The sequence below is a fragment of the Scyliorhinus canicula genome, chromosome 10 (assembly GCF_902713615.1).
Source record: "Scyliorhinus canicula chromosome 10, sScyCan1.1, whole genome shotgun sequence".
Taxonomy (NCBI): domain Eukaryota; kingdom Metazoa; phylum Chordata; class Chondrichthyes; order Carcharhiniformes; family Scyliorhinidae; genus Scyliorhinus; species Scyliorhinus canicula.
In genome coordinates, this window is record NC_052155.1 from 106550608 (window position 1) to 106571908 (window position 21301).

Genomic DNA, 21301 nt, shown 5'->3' on the forward strand with positions numbered 1-21301 from the left:
AGATGGTGGTCTCCCCATTCATCTACTGCACTTGTCCTTCTAGGTTGTTGAGGTCTCAGATTTGAAAGGTGCTGTCAAAGGAACCTTGGTGAGTTGCTGCAGTGCATCTTGTAGATGGTATGCATTGAATGCTGGTGGTTGAGGGTGCCAATCGAGCAGGTTGCCATGTCCTCGATGGTGTTGAACTTATTGAGTGTTGTTGGAACTACACCCAACCAGGCAAAAAATATCACACTCCTAACTTGTGCCTTATAGATGGTGGTCAGGCTTTGGGGAGTCAGGAAGTGAGTTACTAGCCACAGAATTCCCAGCCTATAAACTTTGCATGTACTACAGTATTTATATCACTGGTCCACTTCAGTTTTTGGTCAATGGTTGGTAGTGCGGAGAATTCCGCACCTTTGGGGAGACCCGACGCTGGAGTTGTTGGCACCACTCCCCTACGCCGGGACCCCCGCCCCGCTGGGTAGGGGAGAATCCCGCCCCAGGTTTTTTTTCATGCCAGCATGGACTCTCAGTATCTGAGGAGTCACTAATGATACTGAACACTGGGCAATCATCGGCGAATACCCCCCCCCCCTTCTGACCTTGTCATGTGCCAGAAATATCAAATGAGGCCAGATGAGTTGAAAAAAGGTGTAGTCCTACTTCTGGGAGTATACTATGGATCACCAAAATGTCAGAGGAAGAGACTAAAGCAAATATGTAGGCAAATTGCTGAGAAGTACAGAAATGATGGAGCAGTAATGGTAGGTTGTTTCAACAACCTTAATATGAGCTGAGATAAAATCATTGTCAAAGACCTAGAGGATGCAAAAGTTTTAAAATGGATTCAGGAAAAACATTTCCAATACAGACAATCCCAACAAGAAAGAAGGGACAGTTCTGGATTTAGTTTTAGGAAATGAAGCTGGGCAAATGGAAGAGAATTTTGTGGCTGTGAGCATAAACAACGATAGCCTAAGAGGGAACAATCAAGCTAATTTTGCCAAGCTGAGATGTGGGGCTGGATTCTCCGATTCTCAGGCTATGTCCTGAGGCCAGTGTGGGAACGGTGGCCTTTTACAACTGAAAATTCTGTGCAAAATGGCCACCGATCCTCCGTTTGGTGGGGGGGGCTAGCAGGAAGGCAGCGTAGAGCACACGGTTCGAGCTGGCGATACGGCCCAGAGAAATGATAGGTCCATGGCCACGCATGCGCACGGCGGCGGCCTGCAGCGGCCGCACCGTACAACATGGCGGTGGCCGCGCGTGGTCCCAGCCTGCAAAATAGTGCCCTCACTTTGGTCGGCCCGCAAGCCCGGACCGCCCCCAACAGTGCCCCCAGCCCCTACCAAAGTCCCCCCTTCCCGCGGATCGGCCTTCCCCCGACTGACGGGGCTGGACTAAGTCTGCAGTCGCCATGCCGAGTTCCCGACCGGTAAGACTATGAGAGGCCCACGACATCGGGAATTCGGCCAGTTGGGGGCGGAGCATTGGGGGTGGGTCTCAGGCAACGTCCTGAGCCGTCGTTACGGCGTGCGGTGCACTCCTAGAGTAAGCAGCTTTGGAGGAGGCAGAGCATCGCAAAATCGGCACCGCCCCAAATTTCATTGGAAATGAGTATTCTCCAACCGATTTCAACATCAGCAACCGGAGAATCCAAGGTTTAGCAAGCATGTACTAGAAACAGCTACTTGAAGGTAAATTCGTGTCAGAGGATTGGGAGGGAGGAAATGGCGGAGGCTGCAACATTTTTACCAATGTCCCCCAGCTTCAGAAATGGTGCTGGATCACTTTTAACATTGTTTAAAAAAGGGAGGAAGGGATAAACAGAATAATTCAGAGTCAATCAGCCTAACTTTGATGGTAAGCAAATTACTGGAAAACTATCTGAGGATCAGGTGGAAAGCTATGGATTAGCCAAGGACACTTAGTATAGATTTCTTAAGGGAAGGTTAATCTCACTCACATGGTTGTAGTTTTTGTGGAGGTAACTAGGAAGGTCAATGAGGGTTATTGACCTCTCTGCTAAGGAAACTAGATTCTTCCACCCTACCCTATCAAGGCCTCACATAATTTTATACGGAATCACTACAGTACCGAAGGAAGCCATGCAGCGCATTGTCTTTGCCCCGGCTCTTCAAATGAGCACTGTGACTTTGTGCCATTCTCCTGCCTTTTTCCCATAGCCTAGTACATCGTTTCTACTGAAATAAATCATCTAATGCTCTCTTGAATGTCTTGATTGAACATCACGCATCCTTGTGATCTGGAGGCGAGTGTGGTACTGTTGTGCCACAAGCATATCCAAAGAGAACGTCAGAAGCGAGTCAAAACTGCAATCATCTGATCCGTAATCAGACACATTATCCATTTCACCACTGATGCCTTAATCAAGTCTCCCCTCAGCCTCCTCTTCTAAGAAAACAACTCCAGCCTATACAATCCCACAATTGGCAAAATTCTTCAATCCTGGCAATATGCTTGTCAATCAATTCTTGCAGCCCCAACAGCGCCAGAAGAGAATAGTGTGTGTTGCTGGGACTGGAAGGAGGCCCACAAAAATTGCCATGGATGATGGATAAGATGAATCTCGGCTTTGTCAAACTGTATAGAATGTTTCTGCAGTATAGTAACTAGCACTAACTGGCCAGACTGTATCCTATGAGAGTGTGAGTGTGTGGGGATAAGAACTGATGTTCCTGTGAAGTAAGGCAGGGCTTCTAACCAGCCCACCTAGGCACTCGCAATTCTTCAATGTTGTCTTGGGACTCGGAAAAGCCAAACTCTGCCCGTCATGTCTCCAGAATATGGAAATATGAAGGGAATGGGCAGAAGGGGACAGGCATGGGTTTCCAAAGTCGAAAAATGAGACCGCTTTCATTTCATGAGCCCCACATGAAAATCCAGCCTAAAATCATTGGTCCTCACACAGTATATCAAATGTTTAACAGTATTTGACATATGCAAATGCCAAATGTTGGTAGAAGGATAATTATTAACTGCAGCAATTTTTGTGATTGATTATTTGTGCTAAGTAGAGAAAAGTAATATGATTTAAATATCTTTTGTTGTTTGCAGATGTCGTTGTCCTGCTCACTCTCACACTTACTCACAAGGTAATACTCTATTCTGAGAACATTATTAATTGTTAACCATAGAATATAACTTGATAGGAAATAATCTAGTTAAAATATATTTCAGCAATCAAGTAGAAAAGTAAAGAGCAGGCAGGTGCTGAAGGATCCACTCATGAATTCAAGAAAATAACATTGTGTAAATGGCTGTGCGCTGTGAATGACAGGATCATATTTAGCAAAGTAAATAGTTATATGTATCTGGTTAAATTGAAAGAGGAATTTGTTGTTTTAACTCCTGCAAAGTTTGGGAAATGTAAGCCTTTTTGCTATCCCATGTTTTTCTGTGTGGTAGAATGTGAAACTGGCTGATAGGCCACAACGGTGTGAACATCATAATTTCCAAACAGAAAATTAGATTTAGACATCAGATTTTGTAAGCTTTGAAGGAAACAGTTTTTTTCCTACATTTTTTAACGCATTAATGCTGGTTTAGCACAGTGGGCTAAGACAGCAGGCTTGTAATGCAGAACAAGACCAGCAACGCGGGTTCAATTCCCGTTCCGGCCTCCCCAAACAGGCACCGGAATGTGGTGACTAGGGGCTTTTCACAGTAACTTCATTGAAGCCTACTTGTGACCATAAGCGATTATTATTATTATTATTATCCCTGCTGTTCAAAATTAGGAATTTGATTTTTTTTTTAGGTAGTAAAGCTTAATTTATGTTTAAGTGCCTACACCTTTGAAATCGGATTCAAGAGCTGGTCTGTATCTAATTTGAAAATTTTGCCATGTATTTAGCAGGCATATGATATCACAGGGATTTAAAATTGGTTAATCTCTCCAAAATAGCTGATTGTTGTTGAACATCAGTGAGAAACATCAACTTTGTTGTACCTTTATCTGCACATCTGACCAGTTAGTGCTAATTACGATACAGAAGAAACATTCAATAGAGTCTGACCAGTTAGTGCTAGTTACTATACAGTAGGAACATTCTATACAGTCTGACCAGTTAGTGCCATTTACTGTGCTGTAGAAACATTATATACAGTCTGACCTGTTAGTGCTAGTTACTGTGCTGTAGAAACATTCTATACAGTCTGACCAGTTAGTGCTAGTTACTGTGCTGTAGAAACATTCTATGCTGTCTGACCTGTTAGTGCTACAGTCACCGTAAATTGGTTGAAATGTAGAAGTTCCCATTTTTCTACAGTGCGGTGATTGGAAGCTATGAATGCATTTCAGTATTGATGTTTATGTGTTCCAGCTCCAGGAAATGTTACAAGCAGGACAACAGACTATGCTTTTGAGGTACAAATATTTCACTTAATAAGTCGTGGCCTTTTATAACTTAATAATTTCATCAAAATAATGTGGGAAAATTCTAAACATTATTCACAGTTGTTTTCCCTCTGCAAAGCTGACAATCTCTGTGTATGTTGGTTCTGTTTCAGATGGCCTGTTCAAATATTCGATACGGAGAAGGGGTGACAGATGAAGTTGGTATGGTAAGAGGTTGACCTCTGAAATAGCATACATTGAAAGCACAAAAACTGGACATTCAGCCTAACCAGTCCATGTTGGTGTTTATGCTCCACTCTCGTCTCCTTCCACCTTTCCTCATCAAAATCTCTTTGTTGCTTTAAATAATTAACTGACTAGTTTCCCCTTAAACACATTGGTACTACTCGCTTCAACCACTCCCTGTGGTAGCATGTTCCACATTCTTGCCAATCTTTGGTAAAAACGTTTCTTTTGAATTCCCTATTGGATTTCTTGGTGATGATCTTATAATGCTGACCTCTGGATATGCTTTTCTGTGGAAGAGTAACATCCTCACTACATCCACTCTTTTAAACCTTTCATAGTTTTAAATGCACAATGGTTAACACTGCTACCTCACAGCTCCAGGGACCCGGGTTCAATTCTGGCCTCAGGTGACTGTTTCTGTTTGTGTGGAGTTTGCACTTTCTCCCCGGGTCTGTGTGGGTTCCTCTGGATGCTCCGATTTCCTCCCACAGTTCAAAGATGTGCAGGTTAGGTGGATTGGCCATGCCAAATTACACGTAATTTCTAAAAAGGTATGCAGGGTTATTGGTTTATGGGGGTAGGGTGGAGCACTGCTCCTTCCTCAGGTGAATGAAGAAGGTATGTTCCAGAACCATATACTGTATATAGACAAATTCAAAGATGCAAGACAATGCTTAGAATGCGAGCATTTGCAGGTAATTACGTCTTTACCGATCCAGGTTAAAGAGGTGTGAATTGTCTCAAGCGAGGACAGTTGGTAGGATTTCGTAAGCCCAGGCCAGATGGTGGGGGATGAATGTAATACGACTTGAATCCCAGGTCCCGGTTGAGGCCGTACTCGTGTGCGGAACTTGGCTATAAGTCTCTGCTCGGCGATTCTGCGTTGTCGCGTGTCCTGAAGGCCACCTTGGAGAACGCTTACGCGGAGATCAGAGGCTGAATGCCCTTGACTGTTGAAGTGTTCCCCAACTGGAAGGGATCATTCCTGCCTGGTGATTGTCGCACGATGTCCGTTCATTCGTTGTCGCAGTGTCTGCATGGTCTCGCCAATGTACCACGCTTCGGGACATCCTTTCCTGCAGCATATGAGGTAGACAACGTTGGCTGAGGTATGTACCGCGTACCTGGTGCGTGGTGTTCTCACGTGTAATTCTTTCAACACCAGGTTAAAGTCCAACAGGTTTGTTTCAAACACTAGCTTTCGGAGCATCTTGCAACACCAGGTTAAAGTCCAACAGGTTTGTTTCAAACACTAGCTTTCGGAGCACCAATTTTAAAAGCACCAATCACATTGTTCTCCTCATCATTCAATGTCTTATCTACCTCTCTTACCTCCCTGGTAAATGCTGAAGCAAAATAATTATTTCATATTTCTACCATGTCCCCATAATTATATGTGGTATTAATCTGTCTATCCTTTACTGATCCTATTCGCATCACAGCCTTCATTTTGTTGCTTTACCTGTAAAATAATTTTGTTATTTTGTTTGATTGTCTTTGATAACTTAATTTAATAGTTCCTCTTTCCCCTCCTGATTGTTTTTTTGATTTTAACTACCCTAATCTCTTAGTATTCTGTCTTGTCTTGCACTCCTGTGCTGTCTGTACTTAATGTATGCTTCTTTCCAAGCCCTGAATTCCCTTATGTCTTTTTTCATCCATAACATCTCACTAATGTTCTGTTTGTTTTTTCCTTTAGTGGAATATACTTTTCCTGCACTCCAGTTTGCACCTTTTAAATGTTTCCAATTCCTACATCTTTGTTTGCCAATATTGTCACCCATTTTATTTTCCCAAGTTCTATTCTCAGCCCCTAAAAATCAGCTTTTCTCCAGTTCATTAACTTTGTTTTTGTCATTCTCTGTCATAATATTAAATCATATTATAGTATGGTCGTATTGCCCAAATGTTCCTCTACTTTGACTTCACCTATTTGCTCTGGTTTATTCACCATTGCTGGATCAAATAGTGAATTTTCCCTTGTTGAGCTTTTTATATATTGAGTCAGAAAGGAGCCCTGTACACATTGTAGAAACTCCATTGCCTCTTCTGACCAATTAATATCAGGGTAATTGAAATCCCACATGGTTATTATTCCATGTTTTTATATCCAATTCCCTAATTTGTCTCTGTCCATATGGTTTATATTTTGCAAGTTTACTTTAATTTCATGCAAAAAAAATTTCACAAAAAGGCAGAGCACATTCCGAGGACAATTTAGTGATTTGTTGTATTAACGAGCCAACAGACAAGCTTTGCAAGAGACATATTAGTACTCTTGGTTCTTTGTTGAATTAATCATCAATCTCATCAGTGCTATCGAATACAGGTGGCAAAAATAATTACACGTGTTTTATTGTGGAAGGAAGAAAATAAAGTCAGAGAGAGATTCATGCCATCCCACTAGTGTTCTTCTGTGGACGTTGACCTCTGCATCGCCCTCCCTGGAGATTTTGCCTCCTTGATAGGGGCAGTGGTTGACATCTTCGATGTTCTGTCACCTGATGGTGATGGGAGCGTCTTGTTGCCTTCCAGTCTTCATTATCTTGGAACACCATCACAACAGAGCTCACGGGCCTGTTCCAACACGATCTTGATGGCAGAGGACATTCCAGCTGACTTGAAGTGAGAAGTAAACATCTAGCTGCCAAAGAAAAGGAACGTCAGTGACTGCAACAACTGGAAGGGCATAACACTGCTGTGCAAGATCCTCAGCATGATGCTCCTCAACAGATTGAAAGCAGGAATAGATGGTATCCTGCATGAAGAACAGGCAGGTTTCCGGGGTGACAGATCATACTTAGAATCAATCTTTACGCTTAGGAACATTTAGGGCCCAATTCAGTGGGCTCATCATGCTCGACTTGGTGTCGGGTTGAGGTGATGGGAGCTCGGCAGTGCAGGAAATGAGCTAAGTGTGATCTTGATGGGGAGTTCCTCACTGATGCCAAAAAATGGCAAAGTGCCTTTGGATAGCAACAAGAAAGCTAAACATGCCTGAAACCAAAAATAGAAATGTTTTGGTTCAATCGCACTCACAGAGCAGAGCCTAGAGTATCAGAAACCACTTGCTGTCAACTTCATTGATTTCAGGACTTCTGGTGGTGACATATAGAAGGAGGCCACATGTAAGGTAGGTCACACACCAAGAACACAAGTTTTGATTCCTTTCACCTGGTTCCTGGGGGGAATTAGTGGACAAATACGTCCCATTTGAGAGCTGATGCACGATCAATCACTACTGAAGCGAGATTGTAGTCCAATTGAAGGCTTTAATGAACAAGTAGTTACCCCAGCAGCTCCGGTACAGAATGACTGCTGTGGGTGAAACACAGACTCTTATGCTCCGCCTGGTGGGCAGAACCAGCAGGCAGGTTCTACCACTCATACTACAGTATAAGGTACATCCCACCTAGGTATTGCGATACCCCTAATATAGCCTACCATATTTGAATGTTCAACTTTGCAGGTTACACTGGAAGTCCAGTCCCAGGAGTGCCCAGGCAGCGCAGAGATGGGGGAGGACGTAGAGTCGGAAGTTATTGAACTCCACACCTTGGACCGTGAGGTTGGCTATGCAGTACCCCCAGATCTCCACAGAATGGGACCCAGCAGCCAGGGAGATCTTTTGTTTAATTGGGTGTACAGCGAGGGAGCCGTGTCTTACCGTATTGGGATGGATAAAGCTCTCCGTGCTCCCAGAGTCGATCAAGCAGGATGTCTTGTGCCCGTTGATGAGTACCAATGTCGTAGCGGTTGAAAGCTTTCGGGGCTGAGACTGGTCCAGTGTCACTGAGGCAAGTTGTGGCAGAAGCTGAGAGATCTCGTCGGGCAATACACAGCCACCCGAGTCGGGGTCCTGAGACGTCATCCAAGATGGCTGCCCCCATGAATCTCACATGGCCGGCTGGGAGATCTCTGATGCGCTATCAATTGCACTTAAAGACTCGAATTGGTACAAGAGAGGCTTTATTACCGTGAGATGTTTATCCTTCGACTGCAGCTGGTTGAATGGCAGCTCAGGAGAACTCATACATATTTATACGGCTCCCTGTGGGCGGAGCTAGCCGGCAGGGGCTACCGACGAACCTGTAATACAGGTACTGCTGTACATCCCCTAATATGTCTTAAGATAGAAGAAGAGGACGAGGAAGGGCTGGAGGAGCCATTGGGGGTAGAGGAGTTCCAGACAGTGATTGGATGCATGCAGACGAGTAAGGCACCTTACCATTTGGGTTATCTGGGGTCCAGGTAGCTCGGATTGGGCTCGGCTTTGGAAGTCTGAATTTTACGAGTTTGGTGAGCCTGATATATTATTATTGGCTGGCGAATGAGGAAAAGGGTGATGTAGGGAAGCGGAGGCGGTATGGGTGTGGATGGAGTTGGGTTAATTTGGGGTTAAGGGCTTTAGTGAATGCCTTGCTGCCATTTTCTCCGGGGAAATATTCAGCAAACCCAGTGGTGGTCCCACCTAAGGAATATCCCCCTTTATCCTCTTGGCTCTTGACACCAGTGAAGAACCCATCAGTAGAGTACAGGAGTGGAACAATGAGAGCCACATGACCTGTGACCTTGATAAGGTTCCCCACGGTAGGCTATTGCAGAAAATAAGGACGTATGGGATTGAAGGTGATTTAGCGGTTTGGATCAGTAATTGGCTAGCTGAAAGAAGACAGAGGGTGGTGGTTGATGGCAAATGTTCATCCTGGAGTTCAGTTACTAGCGGTGTACCGCAAGGATCTGTTTTGGGGCCACTGCTATTTGTCATTTTTATAAATGACCCGGAAGAGGGTGTAGAAGGATGGGTTAGTAAATTTTCAGATGACACGAAGGTCGGTGGAGTTGTGGATAGTGCTGAAGGATGTTATAGGATACAGAGGGACATAGATAAGCTGCAGAGCTGGGCTGAGAGGTGGCAGATGGAGTTTAATGCGGAAAAGTGTGAGATGGTTCACTTTGGAAGGAGTAACAGGAATGCAGAGTACTGGGCTAATGGCAAGATTCTTGGTAGTGTAGGTGAACAGAGAGATCTCGGCATCCAGGTACATAAATCCCTGAAAGTTGCCACCCAGGTTAATAGGGCTGTTAAGAAGGCATATGGTGTGCTAGCCTTTATAAGCAGGGGGATTGAGTTTCGGAACCACAAGGTCATGCTGCAGCTGTACATAACTCTGGTGCGGCCGCACCTGGAGTACTGCGTGCAGTTCTGGTCACCACATTATAGGAAGGATGTGGAAGCTTTGGAAAGGGTTCAGAGGAGATTTACTAGGATGTTGCCTGGTATGGAGGGAAGATCTTACGAGGAAAGGCTCAGGGAATTGAGGTTGTTTTCGTTAGAGAGGAGAAGGCTGAGAGGTGACTTAATAGAGACATATAAGATAGTCAGAGGGTTAGATAGGGTGGACAGTGAGAGTCTTTTTCCTCGGATGGTGATGACCAGCACGAGGGGACATAGCTTTAAATTGAGGGGTGATAGATATAGGACAGATATCAGAGGCAGTTTCTTTACTCAGAGAGTAGTAGGGGTGTGGAACGCCCTGCCTGCAACAGTAGTAGACTCGCCAACTTTAAGGGCATTTAAGTGGTCACTGGATAGACATATGGATGAAAATGGAATAGTGTAGGTCAGATAGGCTTCAGATGGTTTCACAGGTCGGCGCAACATCGAGGGCCGAAGGGCCCGTACTGCGCTGTAATGTTCTATCTATGTTCTAGAGCAAACTTTAGAATGTTGATGATGCACTTCAAATGCCTTGATAGGCCTGGAGGCGTCCTTTAATACTCGGCAGTAAGGGTGTCCAGAATAATAGTGGTGTGTTGCATCCTTCCCAACATTATGAAGCTGAGAATATTCCAGATGAGGACGGCTCGCCTTTCGATGTAGAGAATATAGAGAATGAAAATGGAGTATCTATCACCAAGACCTCTTGCTTGCATTGGTGTCAGGGTTGCCCTAATATCACAAAGGCTGACCTTGTATGAAACATAATAAATGAAATCTTGCAGCTTGTTTCCACCACCAGGCTAAGCCTCTTTTACACCTCTAGCATTCTCCTTCTCAACAGTAGTCCTCTGGATTTAGCATCAGTGTCCTGCTGGGCAGAAGGCACTCCACAGTTGCCCCTGTTGCCAGTGTTTGCTACTGCTCACTTGTAAAGTGTAAATCACTAGGTGAAAACCTAATGAAGTGTCGAAGTGAATCCATTGAAGTGTGACTATCTGCACTGGCGAAAGGCTGTGCACTCTGCAATGGTGCACCCTGAGAAGAAATAGAATTATCTGAGAATTCATCTACATGGAGATCCTGCATCAAGCATGAAGGTTCTGGAAGACAAAAGGAAGGACTATAATTTATTCATAGCAGATTCACAATCTTGAAGATCATACTACATAGTTCAGTCATTGATGAAATAAAGTCAGCATGTGTATCCGAGACATTTGTAATTCTGTGATGATCGATGATTGATTTGATTTATTGTCACATGTATCGAAGTACAGTAAAAAGTAATTTTCTGCGGCCAAGGGAACGTACACAGTACGTACATAGTAGACAAAAAGAATAATCAACAGAGAACATTGACAAATGGTACATCGATAAACAATGATTGGTTACAGTGCGGAGCAAAGGGCCAAACAAAGCAAATACATGAGCAAGAGCAGCATAGGGCGTCATGGATAGTTTTCTTACAGAGAACAGATCAGTCCAACGGGGAGTTGTTGAGGAGTCTTGTAGCTGTGGGGAAGAAGCTGTTCTTATATCTGGATGTGCAGGTCTTCAGATTTCTGTACCTTCTGCCTGATGGAAGAGTCTGGAAGAAGGTAATGCCTGGGTGGGAGGGGTTTCTGATAATGATGTCTGCCTTCCTGAGGCAGCGGGAGGTGTATACAGAATCAATGTGGGAGTGGCAAGCTTGTGTGATGCGTTGGGCTGAATTCACCACATTCTGTAGTTTCTTGCGATCTTGGGCCGAGCAGTTGCCGTACCAGGTTGTGATGCAGCCGGATAGGATGCTCTCTATCGCACATCTGTAGAAGTTTGAGAGAGTCGATGCCAAATTTCTTTAGCTTCTGTAGGAAGTAGAGACGTTGTTGGGCTTTCTTGACTGTTGCATCAACGTGAGTGGACAAGGACAGACTGTTGGTGATGGTGAACCCCAGAAACTTAAAGCTATCGACCAACTCTACTTCGTAGCCATTGATGCAGACGGGAGTGTGTGTCATGCTACGCTTCCTGAAGTCGATGATCAGTTCCTTGTTCTTTCCGACATTTAGAGATAGGTTGTTTTTGGTATACCATGCAACCAATGATTTATCTCCCTCCTGTCGTCTGTCTGATTTGCCGTTGTTTGAGATACGGCCCACCATAGACATATCATCCGCAAACTTATAGTTTGTGTTGGAGTTAAATCTTGCCAACGTCATGTGTGTATAGGGAGTACAGTAGAGGACTGAACATACATCCTTGTGGGGCCCCTCTGTTGAGGACCATTGTGGAGGAGGTGCTGTTGCCTACCCTGACAGATTGCGGTCTGTTGGTGAGGAAGTCAAAGGTCCAGCTGCACAGGGAGGGGTCAAGTCCAAGATTGCAGAGTTTGGTTATTAGTCTTGTCGGGATAATGGTGATGAAGGCGAAGCTTTAGTCTATGAACAGCAGCCTTACATAGGTGTCCTTGTTGTCGAGGTGTTTGAGTGTTGATTGTGGAGCCAGAGTGATAGCATCTGCTGTGGACCGGTTGAGGTGATAGGCGAACTGCAATGGATCGAGACTATCTGGGGGCTGGCATTGATCCGTCCCATGGCTAGCCGCTCGAAGCATTTCATGATAACAGACTTCAGGGCCACCGGTCGGTAGTCACTGAGGCAAGCTATCTTGTTCTTCTTTGGCACGGGTATTATGGTGGCCTTTTTAAGGAGATGGGAACATCAGAGCGGAGGAGTGAGGTGTTAAGAGATTTCCGCGAATACACATCCAGCTGGACTGCGCAGGATCTGAATGCTCGCCCAGGGACTCCGTCGGGGCCCGTCGCTTTCCGCGGATTCACTTTCAAGAAGGAAGCTCTTACCTCTGAGGCTGTAATAGTGGGTATGGGTGTGTCCAGGGCTGCTGGGGCGGGTGGCACTGATGCATTGGCTGACTGCTCAAAGTGTGCATAGAACCTGTTCAGAGCATCAAGTAGGGATGCCCCAGCCCCTGATATTCCGCCTGGCCTTGCTTTGTAGCCTGTGATCTTGTGTAGGCCCTGCCATAGTCGTCGTGGGTTAGTGTTGTTGGCCTGGGACTCTAGTTTGAGGCGCTATTGTCTTTTTGCATCCCTGATGGCTTTCCGTACGTTGCATCTGGGCCTGTCACCAGTTATCTGCAAGCTTCCTGTGGCTTTATCTCTGGCTGAAAGAGATACAATTCTGCCACTTACCCCTCTACATCTGTTAGCTGGACTATTTGTGGCAGCCAACCTCCAGACATTTCTCTTGCATTTTGAACTCTCTTCTGCAAGGTGAAAAAAAAATTTGTGAGTGAGTGAAGGTCACCCAATGGATTGAGGTGAATGGCAGTGCTGGATGGGTGAAAGTGAGGTGATGAAGTGGAGTCAAGGTGATGGTTGGATGCTGATGAAATTTTAAGTTGTGTGAAGAGTGATGTGATGGAGAATACTTGTGGTAAACCATTGTTGCACCTATATGAGGTGATGTAAGATAGAACCTGTACTACAGGTTTGCCGGTAGCCCCTGCCTGCTGGCTCCGCCTAGTAGGAGGAGTATAAATATGTGTGTCCTCTATTCAGCAGCCATTTCGCCAGCTGCTGTGGGAGGCCACACATCTTACTGCAATAAAGCCACAGTTGTATCCAACCTTAGTCTTTGTACAATTGATCGTGCATCAATTTATTGCAGTAAGATTTTCTAAAAGATGGACCTGCGAATCAAACCACATCGCCTGCAGCTGGATCCGCAATCAAGCGACGCCAAAAAGGACTTTAATCACTGGCTAGCTTGCTTCGAGGCCTGTATCAACTCAGCGACCACCCCTCCGACGGAGGCTCAGAAGATACAGCTCCTGTACTCAAGGTTGAGCTCCAACGTGTTTCCACTGATCCAGGACACCCCGAACTACGCAGACGCCATGGCGCTCCTCAAAGAAAACTACGCACAGAAAACGAACACACTCTTTGCCAGGCACGTACTTGCCACTCGCTCTCAACTCCCTGGTGAGTCCATAGAAGACTTCTGGCGGGCCCTAATCCCGCTCGTCCGGGACTGTGACTGTCAGGCCGTTACGGCCACCGAACATTCCAACCTTCTTATGCGGGACGCGTTCGTAACGGGGATTGGGTCGGACCTCATACGCCAAAGACTGCTACAAGGGGCCACGCTCGACCTAGCTGAGACTTAAAAGCTAGAACTCTCCATGACGGTCGCCTCACGTAATGCCCAGGCCTACCCCTCCGGCCTTGCGGCCACTCCTCCTATCCCTCGTGGACCCCACAGACGGCCACCCCAGCCGGGGCTTTACCCAGCCAGTACACCTGCGCCATATGCCAACCCGCGCACCCTGTGGGTCCCTGATGTTACTTCTGCAGCCAGCAGAAGCACTCCCGCTAACGCTCCCCGGCCCACACTGCCATTTGCAAGGCTTGCAGCAAAAAGGGGCACTTCACCGCAGTGCGCCAGGCCCGGGCAGTCACCGCTATTGCCCCCTCCCACCTGACCTACACACAATAGGCGCTGCCATCTTCGTCCCAGACCATGCGCGACCTGTGAGCACCACCATCTTCACCTCCCCGGACCACACGGAGCCAGTGGGCGCCACCATCTTCACCTCCCGGGATCACGCGTGACCAGTGGGCGCCGCCATCTTCCCCTCCTCAGTCCATGTGCGGCCCTTGGGCGCCGCCATCTTGTCCCCCGCAGAATCTTCAGGCGCCGCCATCTTGTCTTCCCCACGGGGCATGGACGCCGACAGCATTCCACGACCTGGGCCCCCCACGCTCTCCATCGTCTGACGCCAGCAACGACCGACCGCAGCTCGCCTCAGTGACGATCGACCAGTCTTGTCCGCACAACCTGGCCACCGCTTCGACCAGTGTGAGAATCAATGATCACGTGACCTCTTGCCTGCTGGACTCCGGGAGCACCGAAAACTTAATCCACCCGGATATAGTAAGGCGCTGCTCCCTCGTGGTACACCCCGCCAGTCAAAGAATCTCCCTGGCCTCCGGATCCCATTCCGCCGCGATCCGGGGGTTCTGCACGGTCATTCTCACGGTCCAGTGCGTAGAATTCAGCGGCTTCCGCCTCTACATCCTTTCTAATCTCTGTGCTGCACTACTACTAGGCCTGGACTTCCAGTGCAATCTCCAGAGCCTTACCCTCAAATTCGGCAGGCCCCTACCACCCCTCACTGTGTGCGGCCACGCGACCCTAAAGGTCGACCCACCCTCCATCTTTGCCAATCTAATTTCCGATTGCAAACCCGTTGCCCACAGGAGCAGACGGTACAGCACCCAGGACAAGACCTTCATCAGGTCCGAGGTTCAGCAGTTGCTTCAGGAAGGCATCACCGAGGCCAGCAACAGCCCCTTGGAGAGCCCAAGTGGTAGTCGTTAAAACTGGGGAGAAACACAGAATGGTCGTGGACTACAGCCAGACCATCAATCGGTACATGCAGCTCGACGAGTAGCCCCTCCCACGCATATCTGATATAGTCAATCAGATTGCGCAGTACCGGGTCTTCTCAACGATAGACCTCAAATCCGCCTACCACCAGCTCCCCATTCGTAAATCGGACCATCCATACACTGCTTTCGAGGCGGACGGTCGTCTCTATCACTTCCTCAGGGTTCCCTTCGGCGTCACTAACAGGGTCTCGGTCTTCTAAAGGGAGATGGACCGAATGGTCGACCGGTACGGTTTGCGGGCCACCTTCCCATACCTAGACAACGTCACCATCTGCGGCCACGATCAGCAGGACCACGACGCCAACCGTGCCAAATCTAGCCCAGCACAACCCGCTTAGCCATCCTCGGCTATGTGGTCCAGAACGGAGTTCTGGTGCCCGATCCCGACTGCATGCGCCCCCTCATGGAGCTTCCCCCCCCCAACTACCCCAAGGCCCTCAAACGCTACCTGGGGTTCGTCTCCTACTACGCCCAGTGGGTCCCAAACTATGTGGACAAGGCCCGCCCACTCATTCAGTCCATCCACTTTCCCCTTACGGCCGAGGCACAACAGGCCTTCGCCCGTATAGAGCTCATATAGCCAAGGGTAGACGAGACACTGCCCTTCCAAGTAGAAAGCGACGCATCAGACGTCGCACTTGCCGCCACCCTCAATCAGGCAGGCAGACCCGTGGCATTCTTTTTCCGCACCCTTCATGCCTCAGAAATTTGGCACTCGTCCGTCGAAAAAGAGGCCCAAGCTATTGTTGAAGCTGTGCGGCATTGGGGGCATTACCTGGCCGGCAGGAGATTCACTCTCCTCACTGACCAACGGTCGGTAGCCTTCATGTTTAACAGCAGCGGGGCAAGATCAAAAACAATAAAATCTTGCGGTGGAGAATCGAGCTCTCCACCTATAATTACGAGATTTTGTATCACTCCGGCAAACTCAACGAGCCCCCAGACGCCCTATCCCAAGGTACATGTGCCAGCGCACAAGTAGACCCACTCCGGGCCATACACAACAGCCTTTGTCACCCGGGGGTCACACGATGGTACCACCTTGTCAAGGCTTGCAATCTGCCCTACTCCATCGAGGAAGTACGGACAGTAACCAGGGATTGCCAGGTCTGTGTGGAGTGCAAGCCGCTCTTCTACCGGCTGGACCGTGCACGCCTGGTGAAGGCCTCCCGCCCCTTTGAACGCCTCAGTGTGGATTTCAAAGGGCCCCTCCCCTCCACCGACCGCAACACATATATCCTCAGTGTGGTCGATGAGTACTCCAGGTTCCCCTTCGCCATCCCATGCCCCGATATGACGTCTGCCACCGTCATCAAGGCCCTCAACACCTTCTTCGCTCTGTTCGGTTTCCCCGTCTACATCCACAATGACAGGGGATCCTCATTCATGAGTGATGAGCTGCATCAGTTCTTGCTCAGCAGGGGTATCGCCTCCAGCAGGACGGCCAGCTATAATCCCCGGGGAAACGGGCAGGTAGCGAGGGAGAACGGGACGGTATGGAAGGCTGTCCAACTGGCCCTACCGTCCAGGAACCTCCCAGCCTCTCGCTGGCAGCAGGTCCTCCCTGATGCACTACACTCCATCCGGTCACTACTGTGCACCGCTACGAATAACACACCCCATGAACGTCTTTTTGCCTTCCCCAGGAAGCCCACATCCGGGGTGTCGCTCTCCACTTGGCTCACAGCTCCAGGATGGGTCCTGCTCCGTAGGTGTCTGACTCCACAAGGCGGACCCGTTGGTGGATAGGGTGCACTTGCTCCATGCCAACCCCCAGTATGCCTATGTGGCGTACCCCGACAACTGCCAAGATACTGTCTACCTGATGGACCTGGCTCCAGCAGGTTCCACCCATCCACACTTCTCCTGCCCGGCGCCACCCTCCCCTCCCCCTGCGCTCCCAACATTAACCCCACCAGGACCATCCCTCCTTCCCCTGCTCACGCCAGAGGATGAAGAGGATTTCGGCACACTCCCGGAGTCCTCCAACATCAGGCCAGCATCGACATCGCCACCACCGCTACTTCGCTCCCAGCGGAACGTCAAGGCACCAGACCGGTTGAATCTACAACTGGACGTTTTTTTTTCCTGATAAAACACTGTACATAAATTCACTACTGTATATAGTTCTCCACCACCCCCGCCGGACTCATTTTTAACAGGGAGTGAATCTGGTAAACCACTGTGTACACCTGTATTAGGTGATGTTAGGTAGGACCTGTACTACGGGTTCGCCGATAGCCCCTGCCTGCTGGCTCCACCCAGTAGGAGGAGTATAAATATGTGTGTCCTCCATTGATCTGTCATTTCGCCAGCTGCTGTGGGAGGCCACACATCTTACTGCAATAAAGCTACAGTTGTATCCAACCTTAGTCTTTGTACAATTGATTGTGCATCAATACATAACAGAACGGAGTGAAAGGATGAGGATCAATCAGCAATTTACTCACTTTTCCTGGCCTGATAAACTCATTTAAAACATTTTTTTTAGAGTGCCCAATTCATTTTTTTTTCAATTAAGGGGCAATTTAGCATGGCCAGTCCACCTACCCTGCACATCTTTGGGATGTGGGGGCGAAACCCACGCAAACACGGGGAGAATAGCCAATAACCCGGAGGACTGGAGACTAGCCAATGTTGTTCCTTTATTTAAGAAGGGTAGCAAGGATAATCCAGGGAAATACAGGCCGGTGGGCCTTACGTCAGTGGTAGTGAAATTACTGGAGAGAATTCTTCGAGACAGGATCTACTCCCATTTGGAAGCAAGTGATCGTATTAGCGAGAGGCAGCACGGTTTTGTGAAGGGGGGTCGTGTCTCACTAACTTGATAGAGTTTTTCGAGGAGGTCACAAAGATGATTGATGCAGGTAGAGCAGTGGATGTTGTCTATTTGGAGTTCAGTAAGGCCTTTGAAAAGGTCCCTCATGGCAGACTGGTACAAAAGGTGAAGTCACACGGGATCAGAGGTGAGCTGGCAAGGTGGATACAGAACTGGCTAGGTCAGAGAAGGCAGAGAGTAGCAATGGAAGGGTGCTTTTCTGATTGGAGGGCTGTGACTAGTGGTGTTCCACAGGGATCAGTGCTGGGACCTTTGCTGTTTGTAGTATATATAAATGATTTGGAGGAAAATGTAACTGGTCTGATTAGTAAGTTTGCGGACGACACAAAGGTTGATGGAATTGCGGATAGCGATGAGGACTGTCAGAGTATACAGCGGGATTTAGATCGTTTGGAAACTTGGGCGGCAAAATGGCAGATGAAGTTTAATCCGGACAAATGTGAGGTAATGCATTTTGGAAGGTCTAATCCAGGTAGGGAATATACAGTGAATGGTAGATCCCTCAAGAGTATTGACAGTCAGAGAGATCTAGGTGTACAGGTCCACAGGTCACTGAAAGGGGCAACACAGGTGGAGAAGGTAGTCAAGAAGGCATAAGGCATGTTTGCCTTCATTGGCCGGGCATTGAGTGTAAAAATTGGCAAGTCATGTTGTAGCTGTATAGAATCTTAGTTAGGCCACACTTGGAGTATAGTGTTCAATTCTGGTCGCCACACTACCAGAAAGTAGGGGCTGGTTCAGCACAGTGGGCTAAACAGCTGGCTTGTAATGCAGAACAAGGCCAGCAGCGCGGGTTCAATTCCCGTACCGGCCTCCCTGAACAGGCGTCGGAATGTGGCAACTAGGGACTTTTCACAGTAACTTCATTGATGCCTACTTGTGACAATAAGCGATTGTTGTTATTATTATTATTATTATCAGGATGTGGAGGCTTTAGAGAGGGTGCAGAAGAGATTCACCAGGATGTTGCCTGGTATGGAGGGCATTAGCTATGAGGAGAGGTTGAATAAACTTGGCTTGTTCTCACTGGAACGAAGGAGGTTGAGGGGTGACGTGATAGAGGTCTGCAAAATTATGAGGGCCGTAGACAGAGTGGATAGTCAGAGACTTTTTCCCCAGGGTAGAGGGGTCAATTACTAGGGGGCATAGGTTTAAGGTGCGAGGGGCAAGGTTTAGAGGAGATGTACGAGGTAAGTTTTTTACACAGAGGGTAGTGGGTGCCTGGAACTCGCTGCCGGAGGTGGTGGTGGAAGCAGGGACGATAGTGACGTTTAAGGGGCATCTTGACAAATACATGAATATGATGGGAATAGAGGGATACGGACCCCGGAAGTGTAGAAGATTTTAGTTTAGACAGGCAGCATGGTCGGCGCAGGCTTGGAGGGCCGAAGGGCCTGTCCCTGTGCTGTACTTTTCTTTGTTCTTTGAGAATGTGCAAACTCCACATGGACAGTGACCCAGAGCCGGGATCGAACTTGGGACCTCGGCACCATGAGGCAGCAAGGCTAACCCACTGCGTCACCGTGCTGTCCTCTAATCAGATCATTAAACTTTCCTGTACTGCATCCAAGACCTGGAGACAACTCGCCCACTGCTCACCTCCTCAGTTTGCTCCAGCCTCACCTATTTTGCTGAAAGTCATCAGTTTCTTCCATTTCGGAAATGAGTATGTCTGTCCTGCACTCAGGAGTAATTGTATTGATGTATCGTTATATCTGATTGATACTTGATGTCCGCCTTCCATCCTGAACACACACCAGTTTCCAAACACTGAGGCTGTATCGTGTGGGTGTACATCACAACCATTATGCAGCTTAGAGACACAAAATGCGGAAGTGAAAGTTAATAATAATCACTTATTGTCACAAGGAGGCTTCAATGAAGTTACTATGAAAAGCCCCTAGTCGCCACATTCCGGCGCCTGTTCGGGGAGGCTGGAACGGGAATTGAACCCACGCTGCTGGTCTTGCTCTGCATTACAAGCCAGCTGTCTTTGGCCACTGTGCTTAAATTTTCATTGCAGACCTGTTGTGTTGACTTCCAGGTTTTACCCATGTTATTCCACATCTTCCTCACCTCTGAAGCCATCTTTATTTTAATATCGAGGACAACATGTTAAGTACAGAAGGAAGTCCTTATTCATTCAATAACATTAACATTGATTTGTCAGTCAGCTATTCATTAAGCATACTGGCATGATCACCCTGAGCAATATATAACAAATAAAATAAGTCAAATCATGTGACCACCAGATGATAGAAGATGAACTTGGAGCCTTGGCCTTTTTTACTACTTGCAATTCCTATTCTATCAATGGAAGAAATACAGTTGTTGAAATTGGTTGTTTGCTGTTTGCATGTTTTTTAAATAAAAACTTACATCTTTTGACATTTCTATAGGATCTTCAGAACATTGGGGCCAGAAATGTTTGTGTCATGACTGACAAAAATGTAGCCAAGCTCCCTCCTGTCAAAGCTGTCCTGAATTCATTGGTTAAGAATGGAGTGAACTTTAAAGTGTTTGACAAGGTCAGAGTGGAACCAACAGATGGAAGGTGAGCAACAACTCATTGGGAGAGCATTTTTAAAGAGCAAAACCTTAGTAATATTGGTGGCACCCCTAATATTGCGATTACACTCATAGGAATCTGTCAATGTTTTAAAAATACTTAAAATGAATACTTTTTTAAAAAGAGTGGCTTTCATTTGACACTTTTAGGACATGCTATCATGTCACATTTAGCCAGACTCCATAGTATAAACGTTCCTCTATGCAATGGCTGATATGATGGTTTGGATTCTCCTCCAGACAATGGCAAATAACAGCAATTTGGGCAGCAAGGCGGATGCTTCACCACTTTGATGAGGATTTAGCTCATCGCACCCATTCCTTGATCACGTCTGGCTTCTACCTCCTGCCTGCTGTTTTAAATCAGGCCCATGTCCTCAACAGGTTTCCTCTGTGTCCACCCATGAAATTGCAGCTTCTTTGGCTCATTGTGAGCAGGCAACAGAAGAGCTCAAACAAAGTTCCTTGTAGCAACTTCCTTTCCTTTGAATCCACCCCAGTGACTTACTTATGCCAAGACGAACAAAATTGCCACTCCTGCCTCTTTATTTCTGTTACCAATGGGGCGGGCTCCACTTTAACTGATTGGCATGATGTGGAGATGCCAGCTTTGGACTGGGGTGG

General features: G+C 47.3%; 1 protein-coding gene across 3 annotated transcripts in view; it reads left to right on the plus strand.

Annotated features, from left to right (window-relative positions):
• adhfe1 (alcohol dehydrogenase iron containing 1) overlaps positions 1 to 21301 on the plus strand; it is a 75136-nt gene that overhangs the window by 1031 nt on the left and 52804 nt on the right. For all 3 annotated transcript variants that reach the window (XR_005462086.1, XM_038809502.1, XM_038809503.1), the window contains exons 2-5: positions 3064 to 3101; positions 4332 to 4375; positions 4519 to 4572; positions 20509 to 20663. Coding sequence is in view for 2 of the 3 variants with exons in the window: in XM_038809502.1 (XP_038665430.1) it covers positions 3064 to 3101; positions 4332 to 4375; positions 4519 to 4572; positions 20509 to 20663 (291 nt within the window). In the remaining variant the exon portion in view is untranslated. The remainder of the gene's footprint in view (positions 1 to 3063; positions 3102 to 4331; positions 4376 to 4518; positions 4573 to 20508; positions 20664 to 21301) is intronic.